The 21,459-nt window shown below is 39.2% G+C and overlaps 1 protein-coding gene across 8 annotated transcripts in view; it reads right to left on the bottom strand.

Moving 5' to 3' along the window:
• Nucleotides 1–1,197: 1,197 nt before the first annotated feature.
• Nucleotides 1,198–21,459, bottom strand: part of si:dkey-264d12.5 (trichohyalin) — a 50,203-nt gene continuing 29,941 nt past the window's right edge. For 5 of the 8 annotated variants that reach the window (XM_010882018.5, XM_010882020.5, XM_010882019.5 and 2 more), the window contains 6 exons: nucleotides 6,519–6,631; nucleotides 6,276–6,417; nucleotides 5,073–5,209; nucleotides 4,762–4,894; nucleotides 3,296–3,360; nucleotides 1,198–3,164 (listed from right to left, as the gene is read on the bottom strand). In XM_010882018.5, the coding sequence (XP_010880320.2) occupies nucleotides 2,921–3,164; nucleotides 3,296–3,360; nucleotides 4,762–4,894; nucleotides 5,073–5,209; nucleotides 6,276–6,417; nucleotides 6,519–6,631 (834 nt within the window). In that variant the 3' untranslated portion in view covers nucleotides 1,198–2,920. Of the gene's footprint in view, nucleotides 3,165–3,295; nucleotides 3,361–4,761; nucleotides 4,895–5,072; nucleotides 5,210–6,275; nucleotides 6,418–6,518; nucleotides 6,632–10,042; nucleotides 12,410–21,459 lie in introns of those variants that run through there. The other 3 variants (XM_010882021.5, XM_010882022.5, XM_020055772.3) reach the window with 3 other exon arrangements.

The following is a 21,459-nucleotide window of genomic DNA, read 5'->3' as shown; positions in this document are numbered from 1 at the left end:
GACTATAAACCACACAAGGACACAACGTAGCCAAGCCTTGACCACTGTTTGCAGTCTGTCTGCATAGCGCAGCGTTTCTTTTGCATGTGGGAAATTCTTGTATAGTGTTGGTGATGCCGAAGGTCTTACGAAGGTAATCTGCATGCCAGGAAATAAGGGTATGTCTTGCTCTAAAGCAACACCTGAATATTTTCATCAATTTCCCTGGTCATCTTGAAACAAACATTTTTTAATTATCTTACAGGTTGACCCGCCTCTGTATTAATAATCTTTTTCAGGCTTCCTCAATGTTATAGGCACAATACACTGTTCCCATGTGCATGCCAGTCTCCATCTGGACCTTTTCAGGCATACTATGTCAGTTGGAAATCTTTCCATAGCCTAAACATACAGGGATCTACTGGGGGCATCTGTCCACAAACTGCCAGGCAGAATAGTAGTATTTGGATGAAATTTGCACATCTGTGAAAATAGATAAAATAAGTTTGGATATCAACAGTTCTGGATTGAAGTCCTATTACCCTGGCAGTTGTTCACAGAAATGTCCATTTCAATGTCAGCCTCACACAAAGTAGTAATTGTACTTTACTGTACAGAGATAATGTTTCACTTTAACTTTTCAGCACACGTCTGGTATTTTTTTGGCTATTCAGTTGGCCCCTGTTCAGATGTAATTGCCTAGAATGATTATAGGCCAAGGGTTACTAGTTCAAACTTCAATCATTTGTAGCTGTCTCAACAGAAAGAAGCTTAGCAACACTAACACCAAGTTACCTGTTGTCCTGTAAGTTAGGCAATGAGCAGGTTAAGAGGCTACTTTCAATCTAGGGTTGACAGTACTTTATGGTTCATGTTTGTAGAGGGATCTGTCCTTGTTGCAGATGGTGAACAAAAAGATGATATAAGATGATGAAAGAGAAAAGAACATTTCAAACTGTGCAGGCTAAAGCACATATCACAGATTAATCAGGGCTCAACGTTAACAGTTTTTGCCTTTTTGCATTTTTTGAAACTTAATGGCTCTCAAAAATGATTACTCTCCCACCTTCCAAAAGTTGTAATTCTTCACTGTTACAACATATAACCAAATACTTTTGTTACTTAACATGTTTAATCCTTAATGAAATGCATTCTGGATATATAAAACAAATATATATATTTTTTAATATTTAAATATTTCTTTCATCACATTTCTACTTAGAAAAATGTATAAAAAGATAAATCAACAAATCATTTTACTTTTAAACAAAACACTAACTCATTCATCTCCAAAGAACAAGGCAAACGTCTGGTCCGATCTCAGTTACTACTTATGCGGTTCTTCTAAGTCATGCAATCACCCAATGGGCAACTGCATTTAAATTCCTGACCAGTACAATCAAGGGCCCTGAAGACAGATTCACAAATTGCAATCCATTCATGGGGCTCAAAATTCATACTGGGGCCCCTGCTCATACCATATACATTTGACCATTTACATCTTTGAAGGATATGTAAGAAAAGGTGAAATGATAGAGCTAAGAAAGTTTAATAGTATGTCATAACACAATGCATAGAACATGTATGTGTGATTTGTCACAGCATTATTCCCTGCATCATTAACCTAGACACTACTCATTTTCATGACGCCTGTCCACAATGACCCTCTGTTTGTAGCACATACTTTTTGTATTCATTTGAAGCATCCGGTTCTTTACTACTCATTGGAAGCCCAGTGGACAGGCAACACAGAGCAAGATGGAACAGGGTAGGCATTCCTAAAGTTTTGCCTTAATTGAAACATTTATCTTTTTTCCCCACAAGTCGCATTTGTTAGCAAAAGTGGACTATGTTTTTTGCCTTTAACCTTTGAAATGTTTTTAAAAGCACTCTTTATGAGTTCAGACAAACTGAGTTATTGCACAACTGCGCTTCACAGAGCATGCATTCCTCTAAAATGCGTGTTAGAACATGCCAATAGCCAGGCATCACTCACTACAATTTCAATACTTTAGAGAGGACCCATTTTTTCTGGTGGGAGTCAAAAGCTAGGACCCTCCCCCTGCGTGTATACCGAGGGAGACGTAGGAGAGGTTGCATACATAAGGCTCTCAGTAAGGCTCATCACGGACATCAGCCAACCAAGCCATGGACAGTTCTCGTTGCTACTAACTTCAACAGATACAGTACACTGGCATCAGCCAACCAAGCCATGGACAGTTCTCGTTGCTACTAACTTCAACAGATACAGTACACTGGCATCAGCCAACCAAGCCATGGACAGTTCTCGTTGCTACTAACTTCAACAGATACAGTACACTGGCATCAGCCAACCAAGCCATGGACAGTTCTCGTTGCTACTAACTTCAACAGATACAGTACACTGGCATCAGCCAACCAAGCCATGGACAGTTCTCGTTGCTACTAACTTCAACAGATACAGTACACTGGCATCAGCCAACCAAGCCATGGACAGTTCTCGTTGCTACTAACTTCAACAGATACAGTACACTGGCATCAGCCAACCAAGCCATGGACAGTTCTCGTTGCTACTAACTTCAACAGATACAGTACACTGGCATCATAAATAAGACTGTTGGACTATCTGGCCTGTCAGATAGTCCAACCTTTGGTGCCCTTTTGCATTCTCTACTATGAAAAACATACACTAGCTCACTCACGCACTCACCATGGATACACAGTCTCTCTCAATTACATCCACGCTCAACATGCACATATCTAGTCCGCACTTTAATTCCAGTACATAATGAACAACCTCATTTTCACCTATAATGCAAATTACAAAGTGAACTGGTGTGCAAAGTTACATTTTAGTTACATTTAGTGCTCCTTGTTTAACTTTACGGTCACTTTTATATACACAATCACTTCGATAGATTGTATGAAGGTTCTTCGGTTGATTGTCTCTGCCTGAATGTCCTCAAACCTCCTCAACGTCCGAATTGGTGTCTGAGAGGATCTGATGGTCAGCCCTGGTAAGAGCAGAGGTCAGGTTCAGATTTTTGTCGCAGATTCCTGTGGACGGGGTCACGTTCAGATAGCCCATCTCCACAGGATGCCTGGTTAGTGTAGAGAGCGGAGACATGGAATCCTCTGAGTGACTGGACCTGCTCCTCTGAATGATGTCTAGAAGGCCTCTCACATCCAATGAGCCAGGCTGAAATCTGTTGACCACAGTAAAAGAGCAGTGTCTTACTTTTCAGAAAAGTAAAGCAAAGCTTGCATCAAAAGTGATTATTTTAACTTGATGAGAAATCACTTTTCTAAACAAAATGAGAACCAAAAGAGAAAGTACTTCCTGGTTTCCTGAATGCAAGGCATTACAACTGGGCTGTCAAAAGAAAAAAAATTCTTCAATTCCTGTAAAACAAATCAGAAAGCAGAAATGTGTCACTTTAATGAGGTACTTTCTGTCACTAAAGTCTTAAAGTGTGCACCATAGGGGCAATTTGGCAGTATGGTCAACCTGAGGATGAAAAAACCTTTTCAGTAAATAACTTATTTTTAATACATTTATTTTTGTCATGAAACACAGGACACCAGGCGCAGAGTTAATGGATGATGATGGTTTAAAGACAACACTAGGGAAGGCAAAAAAAAAAAAAAAAGACAAGGCAGGCAGGCAGGCTGGGACACATACATGAAACATTCTATGACTCAGCAAGGGCTGAACAGAACTGGGCAGGCTAAATAAGGAGAAAAGACACAGGTGAAAACAACGACAGGACAAGCTACAGAACGGCCTACATTCAGGTACAACGGCAAAAACAATACAGAACAAAACAGAACTTCACAATTTAGCATATTTGAGGCCATTTCTTGGTTCTCAGAGATGAACCAATTTGTTTAATGATAACATAGGTATTATAAGGAAATTATATACGTGAAACACATGCTTTTGCACAATATGACATCCATAACGTAGAATTCCACATCTATAACGATCAACGTTGCTCTCTAAAGTACATTTTAATATTTGTTTTTTTGTATGCAGCCAAGCCTTCCTTTGAAAGTGGCTATTCATATTTTACCCTAAGAATGTAAAATTCATAGATTTCTGTCAATAATTTTTTATCCCCAAAATGCCTGTCCATTTCTATCACATCCATTACACAAGTTTAGTTTTTCGGTTAACATGAAGTGGGATTACTTACAATTAGATAATTTTGTGTCTACACCTAGGAGGGTTCAACAAATACACACATTAAAATGCAATAAAATTCTTATTAATTACTTAAATCATACAATGTGATTTACTGGACTTTTGTTTTAGATTCCGTCACTCACAGTTGAAGAGTACCTATGATAAAAATTACAGTTTTCTACATGCTTTGTAAGTGGGAAAACCTGCAAAATCGGCAGTGTATCAAATACTTGTTCTCCCCACTGTAGGTGTTAGGAAACAAATGTGACACACAGCACTGATTGGCTAATAAGATAGTTTAGAGCCTACACCCTTACCGAGATCAGTCATTGATATTTTATAACCATAACAAAATGTGAGGTCATGTAGTTTGACACAGTAAAACTTTTGCCAAACGGACTGAAATTTTAGGCATCTTTTCCACACATAAAATCATTTCAGTGACTTCAGAGGGTTATTTATACATCGGTGTGTGTCATAGTCATGACATCATCAGAAAGGTTTTCTTTTTGTCCAAGCCTTTGAATCTCAATAATTCCACAGAATGGATCTAAATTCAGATCCAGATTCAAATCTAAGGCCTTAAACAACAACCCACATATTTCCCCCCTGTGTACCTGTACATCAGTGCTGCGTGATATTTTGAGATTCTTCAGAGCGTGTTGCAATGCTTTTCCGCTAGGTATCAGACGGGACATCTCCACTATAGTTTCTTGTAAGTGCTTATTTTCTTTCTCCAAGAAATCCACACTGATGAATGAATCGATAGGAAACACCACACTCAGACACTTAGACACACAGACATCCATCACTCAATTCAATGGTGGAGCTATGCTATCATTCATTTGCTAACTGGGAGTGGCGTTAGTTTCTGCCGGGATCTGATTGAGTTCCTGTGTTGAGTGAGGTTAATTGATGTTTGGTTTACCTGAATTGTGAGGCTGTAGCAGAAATGACGCTGTTGTAAGTTTTATCCTCCAAATCATTTAGCCTTCCAAGCAGATCCCTCTTTTCCGCCAACAATTTCTCATTTTCCTTGTTCATGTTCCCGATCATCTCTTTTTCCTAGAGTGAACAGTAAGACTTACTTTACTTAATCTATCAGGTGACTTTGAAAGCGAAACTCCAAAGTTTTCATTTTTTACACAGAGTTCAGGGGTTGTTAATTAAGAATTAATTGAACATTTTAAAGAGTAATTTGCCGGATCAAAAACTTCACAATCCCACAGTAATATTGACTTACACTGTAATATCTGATAAAAGTTTCTAGTAGCTAATTTACCAGGTTGGAAATGTTACCTATTGTTTTTGCAGCATTGTCTGCTTTGTGCATTTAGGGTTATTTATAGTTAAGAGAGGTCTCTTGAGGCCCTATTGGGATGTAAAGGTAGTGATGGCAATTCAAGGCTTCATTAGCATTATTTTAGCAGCAGGATATTACGCTGGCAGCACTCAGATTTTCTTTATCACAATAAAAGCCATTATTTAAATGTATAAGGCAATATAGTTAATCTGTGAAAAAGAACAGACAAGAATAACATTGGAACGAAAATTAAACAAAATGTACAGACTTGTTTAACTATATTGCCTTACATATTTCAATGACAGCTTTATTTTGACAAAGAAAATTTGAGTTAGTGCTGCAAGCATAATATCCTGCTGCTAGAAGAACAGTAATGAAGCCTCAAATGCCAATCACTATGTAAAGGTATGATTATCTGAAAACATTAGTGATTTAGTTAACATTTACACTTCATGAGATGTCATAGCATGTTCCAAATCATACATCAGCAGGAATAATAGTTATGATACTGTTATAATTGATTTTGTGAAATAGGGTTAGGATTTGAATTATTACATTATGGACAAAATGTTATTGGTTCAGAAATGTTATAACATTATTGGTAATTACATTACTGACTTTTATTACATTAAGAATGGAAAATTGATTACGTTATTGGCAGTTATTACATTAACGGTAGTTATGGGGTCTCCAACCATTTCTAGCATTTCTAAAATTTAAATTTCTAAATGTTCTGAACACATTTTCATTTATTTAGTGAGCAACTCATAGACAGGCTGATTGGAGACACCTGGTTAGAGCGTGTGTGTGAAAGAACTGCAGCATTACCCGGGTGGATGAAGTTAAGGCGAGAGCTAGGTCTCTTTCAAGGTTTCTTATTTTCTCATCACGCCATCCTGTCTCCTTAAAGAATATCTGTTTAGCTCGCTGCATTTTGGTTTTGTGCTGTGATCGCTTCTTGGCATTTTCACTGTGAAAGCAGAGGAAACCAAGCTATAGCATTGTCAAAAGAGAAAGATTGTTACAAAGCTGCTGCTGTGTAAATGCACGTCTCTAGGCATTTTGCTTTACCTTCTCTCTAAGTCCAGGCTTGAGAGAACTTCCATGAATCTTTCTTTCAGTTCCTCACAATCCTCCTGACTAGCTTCCAGAAGCTCCTTCAGATTCACATAATCAGCAGGGATCTGTAAATAGACAGATATTTTCATCTACATACATTAAGGCTGTATGGTCCAGTACACTGTCCTGGGCAATTTTGTTCCTTTGTATTTTTTTTTACTTAAAAAATACATACTGCCTATACAGTTAGGTCCGGAAAATGACATAAGTTTTATTATTTTGGCTGTTTACCAAAATATATTCAAATTTCTGTTAAATAATGAATATGGGCATAAAGTGTCTAAGCTTTAATTTGAAGGTATTCATATCTAAATTGGAAGAAGGGTTTAGGTCTCAGCTTTAATATGTAGCCCCCTCTTTTTCAAGGGACCAAAAGTAATTGTACAGTTGACTCAAAAGTTGTTTCAAGGACAGGTGGGGGCTATTCCTTTGTTATTTAATCAATTAAGCAGGTAAAAGGTCTAGAGTTGATTCCAGTTGTGGCATTTGCATTTGGAAGCTGTTGCTGTGAACCCACAACATGCGGTCAAAGGAGCTCTCAGTGCAAGTGAAACAGGCCATCTTTAGGCTGCAAAAGAAAATTCCATCTGAGTGATAGCAGGAACATTATGTCACGGTCGTGGGGTGAGAAGGACACAGGCGCAGAGTAGAGTTGGTGAAGATAATCCATGTTTAATGCAAAATAAAGAAGGACTCCGACAAAACAAAAGGCAGCAACCAGTGACGTGGGTATTCCTTACACAGGATAAACAAAACCAAAATGAACCACGCCTTGGGGCGTACAATGAACAACACGAACAATGAACAACTGAAGACAACTGCAGTTTGGTGATGTCCAATGCGTTCCAGACTTCACAGACATTGCCTGCAAAGGATTCTCGACAAAGCATTAAAATGAATGTTTTATTTAAGACTGTGTTAATTTGTCCAATTAAATTTGAGCCCCTGAAATAAGGGAACTGTGTATTAAAATGTTTGCAATTCCCAAACGTTTCATACAATATTTTTGTTCAACCCCTTGAATTAAAGTTGAAAGTCTGCACTTCAATTGCACCTCAGTTGTTTCATTTCAAATCCATTCTGGTGGCATACAGAGCCAAAATTATAAAAATAATTGTGTTAGTGTGTTTGTGTCAAATATTTCCGGACCTAACTGTATTTCATTAAAAAGAAGGTTTTACCCTTAAATATGTTGTGGTTTAACAGGAACTGTGTAATACACTTTACATTTTCCTTTGATTGAATGGGAGATGCAATATAATATTTTTCAGTTTGTACACAAGGTCCAACCAAGATTAGGCTTCCTCATTTAAACCAGCCCCTCCCAAGAGAGTCCTATAAGCCCCTGGGAACCAATTAGGGTTAGCAAGCAAAATTTATGTTAGATGTCCTTTCAGGTACTTGAATGAGCATTAGAATATTCCTTTGCATGTACCATTCATAAGCATATATAACACTCATATGTATCAATAATATCAATACCTCCACCATACTCTTCATACTCCCCATCCTAAAAATGTATGCTGGTTTATATTGTTATATTATTGCCATACTTGCCATATCTATAATATTTGTTAGAAATCAGTGGTTACATATAGTGGTCAAATAATGTAGAACCTGTATCAAATCGAGGGAGAAGTTTGCTCAAGTTAATTGGAAAATTGCAGCACAGATGTCATTCTTTGAACGTTCTATTGTCTTCTCACTTGATAGATAGTTGCCAGCTAGCCTATACATTAAGGGCTTTTCTACCTAGCAAAGATCAGGTTTTCAAGACAGTTACCCCCATGACAAATGGTCCTATGGTTATCAGAGCGCAATCTACAGATAGATAATCTAAACAGAGATGTTTCTGTTGTTCTCATTATCTAGGCACTTGAAACTTACATTCATATTGTAATTGTTAATGCTCAGATTCCACATATTCAATACTACTACCATATTGCTGCTAGTTTACAGTACTCTTTTTAAACTGCTGCTACATGTGTTACAGTATGTACAGTATTATATTTCTTTATCTTCTTGCTATATTTTTGCTGTGTATACATTTTTCTCCTTAAATTCTCACTACTTAATTGTAGTGTGCTATGCCAACATTCATAGGCTTATCACACACATATGTATCTATAATATTCAAAAACTACCAATTGCTGCTAGTTTACACTTATGTATATTACTGCCATACTTGCCATATCTAATAATATTACCCAGATTGCTGCTAGTTTGCAGTACTCTTTTCTTTAAACTGCTGCTAGTGTACAGTGTTATGTATATTTTTGCCTATATATTATTTTCCTTAACTCTATATAGCTGTTGGGTGCCATGTCATAAGAATGTAATTGTGCTTGATTACGCTGTGCAGTTTGGTGCATTTGACAAATAAACCTTGAAACTTCTAACTGTCAGACCATCTGTCATTGTAAAAACGATATGGCATATAGGCCACCACCCATGAAGAAGTAAGGCTACTTACAAAGGCTACTAAATAGGTCCCCATTAACATTGATCTGTAAACAATGGAGAAAACATTTCATATTCAAAACTACAGCAAACGGTCTCCTCTGTTCCTAAACTCGTGTTGCTTGCATCAAATTCATAATGGGCATGTATTTTCCAAAAAACAACATTTATCAGTTTCAACATTTGATATGTTTTTGTACTAGTTTCAATTAAAGATAGGGATAGATGATTTGCACGTTATTGCATTGTTTTTATTTGCATTTTATGCAATGTCCCAACTTTTTAGGAAACAGGGTTGTAAATAAAAAAGCATCTTTTAAATAAATGCCCACTCTACCATAGCACCTTGATATCTGCAGCTCTAATAATAACCTGCGATCCACTTTGATAAATGCACCTACTGAATCCCACACAATGTGTACAGTACGTCTTCCTGTATTTAATAAAACAGTTTATCCATTCCCTTCCCTTGATTTTCATTATTATTATTATTATTATTTTTAACTTATATAAAAAATTTAATTATGGCTGTTCTAAGTAGTGTCTGGTTATTTTTTAACTGAATGGCTTTGGCCAGATTGTCATTGAAAATGAAAAAAGGTTCTTGGTTAATCTGCTGGATACATTTTCTTTTTTTTTATTATTACCCTCATTTAACTTTGGGGCCCTTGAAGGGAGTATAATATTAACAACAACAACCAAAGTCTCCCTGTAAAAACCAACACACACCATAAAGTATGTGATAAACGCGTGTAGACAACTGCACAGTGACGCCCCTCTGAACACCTGGTCTGGCAGGATTGGGCGGTGAAAAGGAGAGACCTCCGGAGGGTAAATGTGGGATAACCCAGGGAGGACTTCATAAGCATCAGGACAAAAGGTAAGGGACACCTGTAATATTGCAACCCTGAGGGTGTTGGTGATGTAAGTTGATATTGGTGTACAGGTAGGTAGCTAAAACTGGAGCTTGACAGGAACCTGAGGGCTGTACGTCTAGTCTTGTCCTCATACCTCTGTGCAGTGCTCCTCTCGATGTTCAGCTGTTGCTCATCTTTGCTCTTCAGCTGCTCCAGACCCTACATCTGGAATGACCTGGGAATTTACACATTTTAATGACTATAAATGAGCGTTGTTTTGCAATGCCTCACTGAAATACAGTGCTGGTGGCTGGTAGCCTTTACTGTTTACAGCCGTGGCTCAACATTAGCTTTGACCTAATGGTCTGTAAAATGAAAAAATGCTCAGGCAGGAGAATATGAGGGTCCAATACTCAGCTCTACTGAGCTCCGGCACCGACCAAACACTGTTTGTGTAGAATATACTACTATTCTGTTTGCACCTCAGAACTACATATTTTTACCAGACCGCTTAACCGGAGCTGGCCAAGAACAGCGAATGTGCCTGCCTGCCTGACAGTCAGTTTATTTATGGTTATATTGCGATGGATGAACTGAACTGACAACGAACATAAGTGTTTATGGTTATATTGCGATGGATGAACTGCACCGACAATGAACAGATTGCTCTCGATTTCGATTTACATAGCGTAGTTCACATAGCGTAGTGGTTAGCTATTCAACTGTCATTGTTTTCTAAAGAAACAAACCAGCCATGGAGGGATTGGAGCCATTAGGCATGTTCACATGGGGCTAAGATTGCCCAGGGTTTAGAACAATGCAGTGTGAAAAGGCCTATTGTTTTCATTATAGATTCTGTATAGCTTTAAGCTAGCCATCTACAGTAATCTTTTTCTAATTTAACACTTTCAATATACTGTAGTGAAGTAAATCCTATTATACCTTTTGTTGGTTTGGACATTAATAGGTAATGTTGGGAGTTTCAGCTAATTGGTTTGACAAGGCGAGAAGTAAACAGACACCCCTTCTCTATACACGTATCACCTGCACCCACACCCACTGTTTAAATAGCGTAGTGGTTAAAGACACAGCAGTTGTGGGCCGGCTGAACTATGCTTGCCTGGTTCCTTTTCTTGTTCTATACATATTTTCTGACTAGGGATGTTTTTAGTTACTCTAACACTTCCTCACAGACATTAACTTTCTTCCTCTGCAGTAGGCATCATCCCTCAATGATGCCTGATTGTTTGCTATGGCACTCTCTATGAAGCTAGACACCATTTAAATATTGATCAGGCACAATTCCTTCCTCATCTCCCTCATGCAGGGACAGAGACAGCAGGTCTGGATTTGTGGTATGGTGAGCATTTAGACAGTGAAAAGTTCTTGTTCTTCAAGGCTGAAAGTATATCTATTGACTTTTGTCTGTTGCCTCTCTGCGATGACTATGTTGTGTAATACAGCATGAGCCAAAACAATGAGCCACACTGATGAGCCAAAACAGCGCCAACCCGGCCGGGCCTGAAGGTGTCCTGTGGTATCTGGCACCAGGACATCAGAAGCAGATCCTTCAAGTCCTGTAAGTTGTGAGGTGGAGGAGCCATGGATGAGGGTTTTTGGTCCAGCACATCCCACAGATGCTCAATTGGACTGAGATCTGGGGTATACCATTGCCATAAAGGGGTGTAACTGGTCTGCAATGATGTTTAGGTAGGTGGCCTGTGTCAAATTGACTCCCACATGATTGACCAGACCCTGGGTTTCCCAACAGACTGTTGCCCAGAGCATCACACTCCCACCTCCGGCTTGTTGTCTACCCACAGTGCATTCATGTGCCATCACTTCCCCAGGTAAATGGTACACATGTACAAAGCCATTAATGTGATGTAAGAGAAAACTGAACTCATCAGACCAGGCAACCTTCCACTGTTCCAAAGTCCAGTTCCGACGCTAGCATGCCCATTGTATGTGCTTTCAACGGTCGACAGGTGTCACCATGGGAACTTTGACTGGTCTGCGGCTGCGCTGCCCCATACGCGGCAGAGTGCGATGCACTGTGTTTTGGGACACATTCCTCCCATAACAATCATTAAAAATGTCTGTGACTTTCAGTGACCAGACAGGCTAGCCTCCGTTGCTTTCACGTGTCGATGAGCCTTGAGCGGCCAACACCCTGTCACCAGTTTGTGTCCCTCCTCGGACCACTGTCAGTAGGTACGGCTGCTAAACATCTCTGGAAAAAATGATGAGACTACTCCTTATTTTTCTTAATCAGCATCTCTACATGTATGGCAGCCATTCCATTCCAGTGTCTGTTAAATTCCAAAAAAGGCACACCTCATTTTACCTTATGTGGTACTGATTAGGTAATAACCTGAACCAAATCTAATTTAACAAAGAAAAGTATAAAAACCACTGCTGGGGTCATCACTATCCTCTTGCAATAGGACCAGCTGGATGGCAAGAATGGTTCAATCCTGGCTTTTTCTGGCAGAGGGACACAGTGAGTGTCAGGTTGCTTCCATCCTGAAAATGTAAGAGATGGCGGTTCATAAGAACAAGGTCAAGCAACAGACATTGGGGACAACAAAGCTACAGACTGGCAGAGGGCGAAAACGACGGTCCACTGACCGAGATGACCGTCAACTCATTTGCCTAGGGGCAGGGCTGAAGTCATGCAAAGCTAGAAAAAAGCCTTTCATCAATGAGAAGCAAAGAAGAGCCAGGCTGAAGTTTGCAAAAGACCATAAGAATAGGACCATAGAGCTTTGCCCAGCACCTGATCATCTAATGGTTAGACGGAGACTTGGAGAGGCCTACAAGCCATTGTCTTGCACCCACTGTGAAATTTGGTGGAGGATAAGTGATGAACTGGGGATGCTTCAGCAAGGCTGGAATTGGGCAGATTTGTCTTTGCCGCAAATGCATGAAAGCTGTGATTGAACATCTGGGTTATTCCACCAAATATTGATTTCTGAACTCTTCCTAAGTTAAAACATTAGTATTTAGTTGTGGAAAAATGAATATGAATTTGTTTTCTTTGCATTATTTGAGGTCTGAAAACAGTGCATCTTATTTTGACCAGTTATTTTCTACAAATATATACTCTGACCTAAAACCTTCCTTTGTACATTAACAATTGTTAATTTTAAAATCTTTATTGTTTGTCTTGTTCCAGGAAAGCAAGCAGCCATTATCAACAATGGATAGTTCATTGTTTACATCTACAAATATGACCTTTGGACCAGATGTTTGTTTCAAATGATTGTCATCTGATAAAACCTTTTTTTCTCCTTTTTGCAGCTTGCTTGCTGTTGTCAATGAAAATAGTAGCCTATGTGTCTATCCGAGATTGACAGCGTTGCATTCAAACTTTTTGTTGAACTTGATAAACCCTTTAGATCCAATAGCGGCCGGCAACAGCCTTCCTTTAGATCCAATAGCGGCCACAGGCTGTGTTTCATTAACAAATTATATCACAAAATCTACCTGATAAAAACGTGTTGCTTTTTTTCCGTGGATGTTGTCATAATTATAAACCAGAAAAAGGGTATGTTGTCATTTGTTAGTTGCTTGCTCAGTCTTGCAAATTAAAACTTTGCTGTATAGCTGTTGTCGGCTAACAAGTTGAATGTTTTATCGCGTTTCTTCAGATTTCATTCATATGCGCAAACTGCAATAGGTAACTAGACAGCTAATTGTCCGGTTCACTTCGTGTCAGACTATAGAAATGTTGTCTGGTCGCAAATGTGTTTCTCTTGTGAGGCGATAGCTGTTTCACTAGCTAGCCAAGATTGGATCCAGTAATGTTGTGCTTTGCTGACGACGTCGTCACTTGATCATGATATTCGGCATCTTCCGACACATACTTTCAATGCCTTGAGATATGTCTGCCTTACGCTTACTTTATGATCACGTTAGCTGTGCCTACCTCTAATGATTGCTTGCTCAATCTCGCCCAAAAGAGTCGCAGTGTTTTGTTATGCAAACTTAGATGTTCATTCTTGTTTCTACCGATCCCTCATATACAGACAATCACAACTGCTTGCTGAATTTAGTTTACTATCTGATTAGTCTATTAGACTATTAGAGAAATAGTTTAGTGGCAAACGGGTGCTGCGCTCGCAGATGAAGAGGAGTAGGAAGAGTGAGGTCGGCTTTTGATTTCAAGTGTCTACAGAATGGGAGAAAACGTTAAACACCATGTCAGTGGTGGGGTCAAATTAAAGAAGATGATGTGCTCTTTAAAAAAGTTAACTTGTCATTTTTATTTGTTCTTAATTTTTGTGCTACATGTGTTTATTTGAAATGTGTGAAAAAATATAGATTTTGAGAATTCTCAGTAGTCTACAGCAGCATTCTAGAATGCAGCTTCACTGTAGTTATACCTGGTGATGAGTGAAGCCTTGTTTCACCAGACTTATCGCTTGGCAAGACCTAATAGTTTGATTTTTTCATCAGACCAGATACAGTTGTGCCCATAAGTTTGCATACCCTGGCAAAAATTGTGAAATGTTGGCATTGATTTTGAAAATATGACTGATCATGCTAAATGTTTTATTTTATTTAAGGATAGTGATCATATGAAGCCATTTATTATCACATAGTTCTTTGGCTCCTTTTTAAATCATAAAAAAACCAGAAATTGCCCAAAAGTTTACATACCCTTAAATGTTTGGCCTTGTTACAGACACACACATTGACACAAAGGTGAAAATGGCGATTAAAGGTGAATTTCCCAAACCTGTGGCTTTTTAAATTGCAATCAGTGCCTGTGTTTACAGTGGGGCAAAAAAGTATTTAGTCAGCCACCAATTGTGCAAGTTCTCCCACTTAAAAGGATGAGAGAGGCCTGTAATTTCCATCACAGGTACACTTCAACTATGAGTGACAAAATGAGGGAAGAAATCCAGAAAATCACATTGTAGGATTATTAATTAATTTATTGGTAAATTCCTCAGTAAAATAAGTATTTGGTCAACTACGAACAAGCAAGATTTCTGGCTCTCACAAATCTGTAACTTCTTCTTTAAGAGGCTCCTCTGTCCTCCACTCGTTAGCTGTATTAATGGCACCTGTTTGAACTTGTTATCAGTATAAAAGACACCTGTCCACAACCTCAAACAGTCACACTCAAAACTCCACTAAGGCCAAGACCAAAGAGCTGTCAAAGAATACCAGAAACAAAATTGTAGACCTGCACCAGGCTGGGAAGACTGAATCTGCAATAGGTAAGCACCTTGATGTGAAGAAATCAACTGTGGGAGCAATTATAAGAAAATGGAAGACATACAAGCCCACTGATAATCTCCCTCGATCCGGGGCTCCTTGCAAGATCTCACCCTGTGGGGTCAAAATGATCACAAGAACGGTGAGCAAAAATCCCAGAACCACACGGGGCGACTTAGTGAATGACCTGCAGAGAGTTGGGACCAAATTAACAAAGGCTACCATCAGTAACACACTACGCCGCCAGGGACTCAAATCCTGCAGTGCCAGACGTGTCCCCCTGCTTAAGTCAGTACATGTCCAGGCCCGTCTGATGTTTGCTAGAGAGCATTTGGATGGTCCAGAAGAGGATTGGGAAAATGTCAGATGAAACCAAATATAACTTTTTGGTAAAAACTCAACTCGTTGTGTTTGGAGGAGAAAGATTGCTGAGTTGCATCCAAAGAACACCATACCTACTGTGAAACATGGGGGTGGAAACATCATACTTTGGGGCTGTTTTTCTGCAAAGGGACCAGGACGACTGATCCGTGTAAAGGAAATAATGAATGGGGCCATGTATCGTGAGATTTTGAGTGAAAACCTCCTTCCATCAGCAAGGGCATTGAAGATGAAACGTGGCTGGGTCTTTCAGCATGACAATGATCCCAAACACACCGCCCAGGCAACAAAGGAGTGGCTTCGTTAGAAGCATTTTTAAGGTCCTGGAGTGGCCTAGCCAGTCACCAGATCTCAACCCCATAGAAAATCTTTGGAGGGAGTTGAAAGTCTGTGTTGCCCAGCGACAGTCCCAAAACATCACTGCTCTAGAGGAGATCTGCATGGAGGAATGGGCCAAAATACCAGCAACAGTGTCTGAAAACCTTGTGAAGACTTACACAAAACGTTGTGTAACCTCTGTCATTGAGTATTGAGATTAACTTTTGTTATTGACCAAATACTTATTTTCCACCATAATTTACCAATAAATTCATAAAAAATCCTACAATGTGATTTTCTGGATTTCCTTTTCTCATTCTGTCTCTCATAGTTGAAGTGTACCTATGATTACAGGCTTCTCACATCTTTTTAAGTGGGAGAACTTGCACAATTGGTGGCTGACTAAATACTTTTTTGGTATTTCAGAAAGCAGAGTAGTGAAAACCTAGAGTTAGTTGACTCAGAGTTGATGGAAACGAACCAGTTTAGTGTTTCTCGGCAACATACTTGGTGAAGCTAACCTGCTCGCTAGCAGGTTTTATCCAACTAACCCTGAGTTGTACTACTCTTTCACCTGCCATTGTGAGGGATTTTTCTGTAAGTTGCTTATAATCACACGTGTTATGAATATAACAATATGCATTTTTAATTAATCACTTTATGAAATATTATTAATATGAAATCCAGGCACACTGACAGCGACTTCCCGAATGATATACTCCGCCCACACACACACCTGGACAGCTCTCATCATGATATGTACATCTTGACCCAGGGGTCATCATGAGTGGCCTCCTCAATATAGTATCATCCTGTACCTAGACAGTTATGACCCTAAAACTTATGACTGTGTTAAGTTCATTGGAAGTATGACCCAAAAATTAACCATAAGGTTGTCATGAGTTAGTAGTTCTAATTAAGAACACTCAGGAAGAAACAGAGAACAAAGAAGAGGGCCCTCATCTCAGGGGACACTCAAAAGGATGGTCAGATGGCGTTATGGGTAAAAGTTTTTGTATAAAAGCCATGGTCCCGGACTTAGAATTGGGGTGTATCTGCAGAAGGGCCTGGCTTTGATGTCTGTCATTCTTGTATGATTTTCATTAAAGTCTATTGGATTCACAAGTTCCTGAGTTGAAGTGCTTTTTGTTCTAGTCGTTGTGGACTTGGTTTTCCACGACACAATCTGAATGTGTCAGACAGGGCGTCTTTTCTCGAAGAGCCTGTAGAAGCACCAATACTCTGCAGAGAACTCTGCGGAGCGTGTCATTGGCTGCCATCTCCCCTCCATGCAAGGCATCTACCATACACAATGCTTTAGGAAAGCAGGGAACATCATCAAAGACTACAGCCACCAAGGCTATGGTGTATTTACACTGCTGCTGCTGTCTGGTTGTCCCTACCGGAGCATCAGAGCACACACTTTCAGACTCATAGGTTTTTTCCCCCAAGTCCATAAGGCTCCTCAACCTCAACATTTAATGTACATTAAAATATTATTTTGCATGTACCATTCATAGGCATATTACACATATTTATAATATTCAATACTTCTACCAATATTGTTCATATTTCCCATCCTACTCTCTTTAGAATTGCTGGTGGTTTACATTTTCATGTATATTTTTGCTTTATAGATTTCTTAATTCTTACAACGTAGATGTGTGCCATGTCACAAGAATGTCACTGTTCAGAACGATGCTGTGTTATTCGGTGCATTTGATAAACTCTGAACTTGATATTACACCCACACAATAGACAAATGTTTAAGAGTGGAACACTCGAGATGTGACTGTTTGGTTTTTTCATTGTCTTGGTCAGCAATTTTCTGCCTCGCTAGCTCACGTTCTTTTGCTGCTGCTATTGTATTGCTTTTTCCTATATACATATCCTACATGTGCATTCATTAATATATATTACTCCACTGGAGAGAAGTACGGGTTTCCGAGACTTTTGTCTCCTGTTGCCATGATGAATCACGTTATCTGCGTTCCATTGATGAGGGCTTTTTATCTCCTCGTGCACATGCTTTACTCAGGGTTAACTTAACTCAGAGTTGACTGAACTAATTGTTACCAATTACTCTGAGTTGGACAGCTCAGAGTCAGTCAACACAGAGTTGTGGTTTCAACTCAGAGTAAGTTAACCCTGCTTTCTGAAATATCCCCGTTGTCTTTGGACAACTTTCAATTAAATACTGGGATAAATTATTTGCACATAATTGCATTCTGTTCTTAATTGCATTTTACACAGCGTCCCAACTTATTTGGAAATGAGGTTGTAGTTTTATAGGCAACATGCTTCTCTGTCATCATAACAATGTAATGGCTTATGTTTTTTTTCACACGATAGAGATATCACCTGATATCCTAAACCTGTTTTATGCTAACAATGCACTTTTAAACATGTTCTGTGTGACATGACAGGGAAAGCAAGGATTGGAATTATTGCAGAAATAGACAGGTTACCCGGTGACACGTTTTGAAATATTTCTTTACACTTAAAAGGATATGACAAAGGGAAGACGGGTGGAAACGAGAAGTGAGTTCCAATGGCGGGAGTGTTCCAGCTAAAAAATTACCTGTACTACAAAACAACCTGCTTAAAACCTGCTTAGAGTACCTCCCCAGCTGTTCTTCTTTGTTGAGGAATTAGAAGAGTAAAACAGAAAACCAACTGCCAAGAGGCCGGTTGGATGTTCTGCCAAATTCTCTGAAACGCCTTTGGAGATGGCTTGTGGTAGAGATATGAATATTCAATTCACGGGCAACAGCACTGGTGGACATTCCTGCAGTCAGGAATGTCGTAGATCTTTGAGTTCAGCTCATGATAAATGGGGGCAAAAACAAAAGTGTTGCATTTATAATTTTGTTCAGTGTAATGAGATGTATCGGCAGTAAACAGTGAGCTTCTTCCTAGAGCTGTTAAACTAGTAATGCAACCACCATACTCACACCCACATCAACAAAGCATCCAGAAATGTTTTAAGCAAAAACACTGACTCACTATCAGTTTTAGGATTAACTCTGGGCTTGAAATAGGGGCTGACGATCTTGTGGTGTCATAAAATAAACAGGTCATCATAAATAAAATGTATGATGTCTCAGTTCCAAGGTGTTACGCTGCTATATTATTGTGCTGGGGGATATGAGGAATGCACTTCTAACTTTTCTCAGTCTCCTCCAGTTTTACATTTTAGGAGGAGATGAGGTCCTGGTCCACACCTGCGGAGTACCTGGTTTGGGGGGCCCGTTGCTGTCCCTGTCCTTGTCCATCTGGTCATATTTTTGACCTAGTCTAGAATCAAATAGACTCTGGATTTAGCCCAGAGAAATGTATTTATTATTCCAATTGGACTCTTAATATCTCACCCGGCACAGCCAGAAGAGGACTGGTCACCCCTCTGAGCCTGGGTCCTCTCTAGGTTTCTTCCTAAAATTCAGACTTCTTAGGGAGTTTTTCCTAGCCACTGAAATCCAACACTACTGTTGTTTGCTCCTTGGGGTTTAAGGCCGGGTGTCTCTGTAAAGCACTTTGTGACAACTGCTGTTGTAAAAACCTGTTAGTGAGCATTTCACCTTTGCCAAGATAATCCATCCATCTGCCAGGTGTAGCATAGGTGTGGCTTTTCAAGAATGAGATTAAACAGCATGGTAATTAACAGGTGCACATTGTGCTGTAGACAATAAAAGGCCACTCAAGTGTGTAGTTTTGTCAAACAACACAATGCCACAGATGTCTCAGGTTCAAAGGGAGCATGCTGACTGCATAAAAAGCCACAAGAGCAGTTGCCAGAGAATTAAATGTTCAAGAAAAAATTAAATGCACTAAAATGCACTGTGTAAAAATAAATATCATGTTGCGGCAATGTACAGGGATCAGCCTGAGGCCTCTGCCGTTTCCAAACATGATGTAGGAATCACATGTAGAACATTTAATAGTGGCTCATATGCGCTTAAAAATGTTGCATCGCAGTGGCAAAGGACTTGAATAAGGCTATCCCTTAGGAGTAAGGTCGCCAAATAGCACGTTGGGTTTCGTTAGGTTATGTCTGGGTTTCGTCAGTTGTCATAATCATAGAAATATTCCAAAGGATTGGCTGCTAGCAACACCAGAATACTTCCGTCAGACTCTGTTTCGGGCGGGCCATCACATACTGACTGAACCGCAGCAAGTTGGGTGGTCAGAGAAGCCACCAAGTGTCTAATGTTAAGTCTTAAGGACCAATAGAGTTCCTACGGCAGGATGGGAGAAACTGTCCAAGTTATCAATTAACCAGGTGATCCACATAGCTGTCCTACAGTGGGGAGAACAAGTATTTGATACACTGCCGATTTTGCAGGTTTTCCTACTTACAAAGCATGTAGAGGTCTGTAATTTTTATCATAGGAACTCTTCAACTGTAAGTGACGGAATCACAGTGGTCTTGGCCATTGTGGAGATGTTGGAGTCTGTTTGATTAAGTGTGTGGATAGGTGTCTTTTATACAAGTAACAAGTTCAAACAGGTGCAGTTAATACAGGTAATGAGTGGAAAACAGGAGGGCTTCTTAAAGAAAAACTAACAGGTCTGTGAGAGCCGGAATTCTTACTAGTTGGAAGGTGATCAAATACTTAGGTCATGCAATAAAATGCAAATGAATTAATAAAATCATACAATGTGATTTTCTTAGATTCCGTCTCTCACAGTTGAAGTGTACCTATGATAAAAATTACAGACCTCTACATGCTTTGTAAGTAGGAAAACCTGCAAAATCGGCAGTGTATCAAATACTTGTTCTCCCCACTGTATGTGGAAGAGTGATGGCATATGACACCAAACAGCAAGGGTTGCCTAACAGGCCCATTTGTGAGGATTATTTGCCTGAAAACAAACAAAATGATTAGGCAATAGTTCAAAAAGCTTATAAAAAAATTCTAAATGATTTTTAAAACGTATATTACAGAACAGTCTACGTTCTATACTATAAAACGGTAGCAGACAAGATTATGGCCAATGAAAGGCATTGGTATTCATGCATATGCTGTAGTGTAAAACAAAGTGTCAACACATGCCTGTAACAACTGTACCAGTCCATGTCTTCATGTGGTAAATTTGTTTTACTGTTGATGACATAAGCAATTAAAGAGCAGTAACAAATCCAAATATCCAAATAAACAAATTAAGTTTGTGGAGCTGTAATGCACATTTTAAACAGATTAAACACAAAGGAAGCTGCCAGTGCAAAATAAATTCAGGCTAACCTTTTTTGCAATGAGTCTTGTTCTGACGACAAACTTCCTAAAGGTAGAAATTCTGTGTTTGGTTTCCTCAATAACAATCATCCAGTTTTTTTGGGGTGATATTAATGATTAATATTAGGATGGATTGAAGAAATCTGTTGTGAGATATTGTCAAATTAGGGCAGCTGGGTAGGTTAGGGGTTGCTAGAGTGAATCCCCTTGGTGAGAAATCTGTTATTGTTCTAACCGTGAGCAAGATAGTTAACCTTAATTGCTCCCAGATTGTTGCTGTAATTCAGAATCTGTTTTTAGTCATACTTATCTGATAAAATAATGGTTAAAAAATTTGGTACTTTAATTTCACTATTCTATTAACTTGAAACTTAATTCCATTTACAAATATTGAAGGAATATTGGTTTTAATAG

The sequence above is a fragment of the Esox lucius genome, chromosome 17, assembly GCF_011004845.1.
Source record: "Esox lucius isolate fEsoLuc1 chromosome 17, fEsoLuc1.pri, whole genome shotgun sequence".
In the NCBI taxonomy this organism is placed as follows: domain Eukaryota; kingdom Metazoa; phylum Chordata; class Actinopteri; order Esociformes; family Esocidae; genus Esox; species Esox lucius.
This window is presented reverse-complemented; position numbering and strand designations above follow the sequence as displayed.